Below are 7,257 nucleotides of genomic sequence, written 5' to 3'. Positions count from 1 at the left end.
AAATCTATATAGTATATTTACTTGTTTGTGCTTGTTTTATCACATATTTGCTCTGATTTCATGAAAGTTTCCTTTTCACCCACGCCCTGTAATCTTTGATTCAAGGGTAATAAGTAATCAAACCACAAGTACATACTGTAATGTGTTTATGATATGATGAGATTCATGAATAGGGTGATGTTTTATGAAGAAAACCACCTCACTGAGTCCATATGGTCCAACTTTTTCTAAAAGAGTTCATACGTAACTCTTTTAGAAAAAGTTTGTTTTTGGAAAAGAAGCTGCGCCATCTGAGGTACCAAACCAACAGTTGCAGCATTTGTGTTTGAGTACAAAAATGCTGCAAACAAGTACTGGTAAAGCACAATAAAACATGCGACTGCTCGGCTGAACACAAAGTGTCTCTTAAAATCTCAAAAGCGAAGGCATTCATTTGGCTGCTTGGGGAAAATGAGGGGGAGATTTAAGAACGTTGCAAGACTGATCTCCATCTCCTTCTGCTCTTTTAAAGAAACAAAAACAAAGAAATGTATCATTTTATTGTGTCACAATGCACATTAAAAAGAAAACATCTTTACACATTTATGCATCAATGATCCAGTAATAAAACGGGTGCAAACTGCATAATGAGAGTACTTATATACTATATGTTGAAGCTAATACTTTTGTACTACTTTAGTACAAAGTTGAATAAAGGACTTTTACTTTATTTCTATACTGTGTTATTAGTACTTGTACTTCCACCACTGGTAGCATCTGAACAACACAAAATAAAGGTACAAATAAAATAACTACATATATATATATATATTAAAGGTTTTACTACATACACTAAAAAAGTATGTGTGTTTTTTTTATTTTTTTACGGATACACATTTTTAATATTTAAATTTTAATACATTTTGTACATTTTGTAACCGGAAGTAAAACAATTCCATATCCGGGTGACGCGATGTTTACGATCCTGATGGTGGACGGCTGATGCTAAGTATCGAGGAAGAGAAAGCTGCATTTACAGCACATATTACGACCACTTCACTCACTAATGGCCTCTCAGATCCCCATTACCGTTCGGGCTCCGCCTGCAGCCGCCAGCTCCGCCGCTCTCCGGGGGAAGAAACGTCCCGGTAGTCCGGCGGTTTGTGCCGCTCCGCCGGCTACCGGGAGCAGCAACAGCGGCAAGAAGAAGAAAGGACAGCCGACAGCGACACAGACAACACCGGCACAGGTAACCGACTCATCTATTAGTCTCTACATTTATCTGTTACACTGTCTTTATTGTACGGGGTGTTCGTAGTCGGTGAACAGTAATGTTATTGGTTGCTCTGTTGCTGCTAGGCTAATACAGCTGTAATGTAACTTAGTGTAGTTACTAAACGTTATTTACAGTAAAATAGACACATAGAGGTTTTGTTCAGTTGTGCTAGAGTCTGTCTTTATATGTACTGTCAATGGTCTGTCCATAGCCGACACTAACTAGACGGATTAAACGTGCAAGGGAAGAAAAAATAGGGCTTCAAATATTATTATTATACTGAATAATCTGCACAAAATGCGGTAGGGCTGCACAATTAATCCAAGTATTATAGAAATATAATATAATATAATATTTTTTTCGGTAAAATGTGTGACAAGACAGCATTATAATGTAGTGCTGTAGTGCTACAGAGATGCCCTGGCAGATGGATCTTGTTCTGCAGATTTTTCCTGTTTGGTACAGACCCCCAAAAATTTCACATCATCATGATTTTAATACTTTTTTCAGTGAAAATTAGATTTTGTTAATGCAAAAATGATCCTTACCACTAATCACAAATCATACCGCAATCTCCTGATCTTCAAAATACTCGCAATATGATGTTTTTACAATACTGTGCAGTTATACAACCAATGCAAATCCCCAAAAGATTCTGTGTACTCATAATCATATGACAAAGAAAGCAGTGAGAGATTGTTTAACATTGTTGCCTTAAAGCTGACTAAAATGTCTAATCAATATCAAAATAGTTTGCAGAACTCATTTTCTGTCAATCAGCTGTTCAATTAGTCGACTAACTGTTTCAGGACTTAAGGTAGCCAAAAAGCCAAATAATCAGAACATCACAAACACACAGTGTACAAAACTGCATTATATACAGATATCTGATGTGTTCAGTGTTCTTCATTCACACAGATTCCCCATTGAACTCTTGTTAAATTGACAACAAGATGTGACAATAATGACTGATCAGAGCTTTACCTGTGCTGAAATGTATATTTATATACATAAATATATGTATTTTTTTCCAGTTTTGACCAAAACATATGAGCATCATGTGTCATAACAGCTACAAAACATTGAGGTTAATGTCACACTGTGTTTAACCAACTGCACACTTTGTTTACATTCAAAACACATGTAAAACAAGCTCAAATGTTATTACTGTTTGCTGAAGAGGTGTTGGCTTTCATGTTTCATCAGATAACAGGAGTGGAGGCGGTGGCTGAGGTGAAAGCGGTGGGAACAGCTGACAGCGCTGCGACTGCCACCACAGAGTCCACAGCAAAGCCTCCACCATTCAAAGACCCCACATTTATGGTGAGTGTCTGTGTCCATCTGGGGTTAAGTTTATCTGCTTCTGTTGCTTTTCCCTCAATTTTTGCCCTCTTTTTTTAATTCGCCCTTTCTTCATCTTGACAGCATTCGGGGATTGGTGGAGCAGCAGCAGGTAAAAAGAACAGGACCTGGAAGAATCTCAAACAGATTCTGGCTTTGGAGCGGACTTTACCCTGGAAGCTCAATGACCCCAACTGTAGGTGTTTGTATAATTCAAATTCTACCATATTTATGCATGTATTTTATTTTGTGCAACAGATATTACATTAAGTTTATTTTTATGTTTGCCATTTTAAAGCAAAAGTACATATTACTCTTTCTTAAAGTGACTTTATTCCACCGAAAACAAGAAACTAATACGTTCAATTTGTCTTAGTTAAAAATGCATTTAAGTTAATGTGCTAATTTTTTAGGCAAAAATCAGAAAACCTCACCTTAAATCTTTCCTCTTCTTTACTGTATGTCAAAGTTGTATATATATTACATTAAATATAAGACTGCAGTGATAAGTCAGTGTCACTTTTACAAGAAATGCTCTTAATGGTACAGTTTTAATCAGCAGTTTCTGTGTTCACAGACTACAACATTGATGCCCTTCCCTCCTTGAAGCCAACCAAGAAATACTCTGACATTTCTGGACTCCCTGTAAGTAATCGCTTTGCTAAAATCCTCATTGTACAATAAACAAAATGACTTCTAACTCTTCTATAACGCACCCTCTCTTGTCTGTCCGCAGGCAAACTACACGGACCCTCAGACAAAGCTACGCTTCACATCCTCTGAGGAGTTCTCCTACATCCGCCTCCTCCCCACTGATGTTGTTACTGGCTACCTTGCCCTTCGAAAGGCAACTTGCATCGTACCCTGACAGCAAGGCTTGAAACCTGAAACAGGTTCAAACCAGAACTGAACTCAGTGTAGGAATGCGTTGGGTCTGCCAGGAGACGCAGAGCACAGGCTGCTCACAGAGAGGCAACACATTTGTGAACGCCAGTGAAGAGACAACAGCTGGAGCTGTTGGCCGGGCTCTGCTAAACATTTGCTTTGCTGTCTTTAAGAAGACAATCTGAGTCAACTAGTCTCAGATTTTTTACTATGTACAACTTATATCAAAGAGTCTTCATTCAAAAGTCAGCAATAAGATATTCTTTTGCTTATTTGTTCAAATACATTTCTCAGTATCCTTGATGACATTTTTCCATTAAGTGTGCCTATAAACTCTGGGGAATGTTTGGCAACTTGACATGGATGTGCTCCTGCTAAATCCTCTGGGGAACATACAGTTGTTTGTCAACTGTTCAATACAGGCATTGCTGCTAGGATGCCCCCTTGTGGTCTTACATCTGTTTCCAATGGTGTAAATAAGAGAAGTTGTGGATAAAATGTTAGTGCTGTTGAAGTGAGTTTGTCCATTTCAGTCAGTTTCTTTTAATAAGGAGCCCATTAAAGCTAACTTTAACTTGGTATTAAACTCTCATTTTCTGTTCTTTCTCATATGTTGTTTTATATAAACATACAGTTTCTCAGTTGAAAGTGAAGTCAGAAACAAAATTGCTGGCTGAATATGTAATTACACTTGTTGGACATTGACATTAAAAACCCCTTTTGACAACAAGTACAACAAATATCCTCACCTGCTACTGTACTTAGCTGTTTTCGGATCTTCTGTTATATGCAGTAGCCTTTATATGTAAGCTGTGCAAATGTAACACCAAGCAGACTTTCACATGTGTCAGAATTTGATCCACATGGTTTTAATTCCACAGCTGCCTTTGATATATGATTTACTCTCTGATTGGTAGAGGGAGGATGTCTCATTAATCACACATGACGGGCATCCAGGATCAGTTCCATGGTATATTTTATGCTATTTTTTTCACAAACTTGATAAATGAGGACCAGCGTATTTCTCATGTGAATGATTCCCATTATGCAGAAACTAAGAATACTGCCACCAGAACAGTCAATGAGGATCACGAGCTTGTGAAAATTACAAAAGCTCTAATGAGTAATAATCAAACCTGCAACCTCCGCAAGTCCTTACCTGTCGAGATGGGAAGATACACGTGCCATTCTTCAGCTTCTGCATGTCTTTCTTGATGTGCTGTAAACACACACTGCCCAGTATTCTCTGTTAGCAATAGGTCAGCTGTGTGTGTTACCCTTTAAGGATACTGAAGTGGTCTTATTAGCAACAAATCTGGAAGAATCTGAATACGGCAACAATAAATTGATCCTACAGAATAAGTACTAATTACTCCCTGTGCTGCTTTAGACTTGTATACTGTACAGGGTATTTCTATGTGCCATGAGATCCCATTTCCCAAAAGCTATGAAAACCCTTAAATGAATGACACTGTTGCACTGGGTGGCAGAAATACATAAGTATTAGTATTTTCAGCAAATGACCAGTCTTCCTCTGAGTGTTAACTTCTCCCAACCCTGGACTTTAGGGAAGCTGATGGAGGCAGTATAGTATATCTATGAGAGTCAGACTAGCATTTCCATTCCTGCTGTGGCATCAAAACCTCAACATAGTGATTAATGAACGGTGCCAAGGCTTTCTGCTACCCAAGCACACGACCCACCAGAGTGTGTCTGTGTGTGTACAAGTGTGTGTGTGTGTGCTTTCACGTTTTGTGGCATCTTTGCCACCTTTGTCTACTAAAGAAAACCTACAGTGAATCAGTTTAGTTTTGTGTTTAAACGGCTGTGTAAGGCTGTATAAGGATTTAACATTATTAATAAAAGTCCTCAACAGTGTAGTGATATAAACCTGTTTTATACATGCTTTATTTGAGTGTCTATATGTATTTATTTATTACCTATTTCTGAGTCTACCTACTCTAAACACATTATGTAGCCAACACATCCTGTAGGTTGACCTGTCTTTGCAGTCACACTTTGTCACCACCTGGGTGTGCCAGAGCTCTGCTCATTCTCCATACAACCTTGCTGAGTGTGTTTGGCGTCTCAGTCCCACAATGAGCTAAGTCAGTCAAGTTGAATGAATGTGTCCATCTCCGAGCAACCTCTGGAATTTATCCACTTGTCCTGATGAAGGAGAACTGAACACTGCCTTCCATACATCAGCAGGCGATTAATAAATACTAGTGAAAGGATGTATTAAATTAAGTGAACAGGCTAAATAACAATATCATTAAAAGAAGTGACACCTTTTAAGAGATAAATATTATAGCTACTGCTGTTAAGGTTTAGCTGACAAACACAACTTCATAAAAGTGTCATATACATACTATAATAAAAACAAGAGCACACTGATTTAAACAGGCTGATTATTAATTTTAGCATGAGCACGGAAATTGATGTAAGCAATTTAGGACTACAGTTCAATCATATAATAACCTTCATTAAGAACTTGATTGTGATTAAGGAATTGAATGTGATGTGCATAAAACAGCTCATCTTTCTTTGATGTAAAGTGTGTGTGTTGTCAGAGAACGCACACACCAATTGAGCTAAAATCAACAAGTCACTCCTGTGGAGTTTGTTTTCCAATGTATACTTTGCTGAACTTCTGCAAACAAGACACTGGGGAGATTCACTCTGTGAACTAATGTCATCTTGGTGCTCATTTAGGTCCTGTCTGCCTGCGGGTTTTTGTCACTGTCACATTTTAGTGATGATGGAGATGGCATCTGTGCTGCATAATGGCTACAGACATAATTATATAGTTTCTTTCACTTCCCAGGACATGCAGTTTTTCCAGGACTGCTTTTCACTGGTGTCATCGGACCTACTGACTATATACATACAGCAACAAACGCGTCATCATTTGATACATTTTGCTTGTCCAGAGGTATTTGGTGGACAAATGAGCACATTTGATTTTGCTGAAGCTATTGGTAAATGACCAGATCAGATCCATGAGTTCGTTGTCCAACATGTCTTAGTGTGCCATCATCACTGTCGCTGTCACGACTGTATGGACATAAGCACAATCCTTTAAAAACAAGTTGAGGAAAGCTGTTGATCGAAGCCATATTGCATTACTCATGTCTGACTTAATAAAATATATGAGAAAAATTCATGAGAACTATCCTCAAATGTCAAGTCAGAGAAATGGACTGCACCAGCGGCTCTGGTGAACTGATCGATAGACCAGCTCCAGTGCCTGCTGAGCCAGCAGGGGAACTTTCATATTTATGTTTTTGACCTATTGGAACAGCAGAAGTAGCATAGTGAACTTCTTTACTCCCTGTTAACAAAGACACAACAGTCTAAGTTTGTTAGATGTTACTGCACCATATATGATCAGAGTCTGAGGCACAGTGTTTATGGGAGACTTCAGTTCTGCAGCAAACCATACGTTTCTGAAGAGCCGCTGTGAAGCTCAGTGTGGTCGGCTATGGCCGTCGCCATTTTGGAAGTCCTGACTTTAATCAAAAATTGGGCCAAGTTGGGTAGAGCTGAGGCTGAATGAAGCCTGGTTACTGAAGACAGCCGCCTGTGACGACACCCACCTGTCACTCAAAGCCGCCATGCCCTTAATTATGCATAACTTTAAGCCTTAATATGCCATAAAAAGCAGGGTCACAAATAGACAAAGGTCCCCTTTACTAGCCTGGTGTGACTTATATAAAAACTGACCCCCCATAAAGTTGCCATGGACAGGGAAATTAGCTATAGAGACCAGCACC

General features: G+C 38.8%; 1 protein-coding gene across 1 annotated transcript; it reads left to right on the top strand.

Moving 5' to 3' along the window:
* Nucleotides 1–944: 944 nt before the first annotated feature.
* On the top strand, nt 945–5,177 carry ino80c (INO80 complex subunit C). Its single transcript, XM_035673079.1, has 5 exons — nt 945–1,228; nt 2,462–2,578; nt 2,681–2,792; nt 3,174–3,241; nt 3,333–5,177. Exons 1-5 carry the CDS (start codon nt 1,046–1,048, stop codon nt 3,462–3,464), a joined length of 612 nt encoding a protein of 203 aa, XP_035528972.1. The 5' UTR covers nt 945–1,045; the 3' UTR covers nt 3,465–5,177.
* The last annotated feature ends 2,080 nt before the right edge of the window (nt 5,178–7,257 follow it).

This window comes from Morone saxatilis, unplaced genomic scaffold, assembly GCF_004916995.1.
Source record: "Morone saxatilis isolate NCDOM2014 unplaced genomic scaffold, NCSU_SB_2.0 Contig24, whole genome shotgun sequence".
In the NCBI taxonomy this organism is placed as follows: Eukaryota; Metazoa; Chordata; class Actinopteri; family Moronidae; genus Morone; species Morone saxatilis.
The sequence above is the reverse complement of the archived record's forward strand: the minus strand, read 5'-3'. Positions and strand labels throughout refer to the sequence as shown.

Excerpts from the sequence above, each read along its gene's own strand:
- ino80c (XM_035673079.1), top strand. The coding sequence starts at position 1,046 with ATGGCCTCTCAGATCCCCATTACCGTTCGGGCTCCGCCTGCAGCCGCC. Across the intron at positions 2,579-2,680 it reads TCAAAGACCCCACATTTATG|CATTCGGGGATTGGTGGAGC; the intron begins GTGAGTGTCTGT and ends TCATCTTGACAG. Across the intron at positions 2,793-3,173 it reads GAAGCTCAATGACCCCAACT|ACTACAACATTGATGCCCTT; the intron begins GTAGGTGTTTGT and ends CTGTGTTCACAG.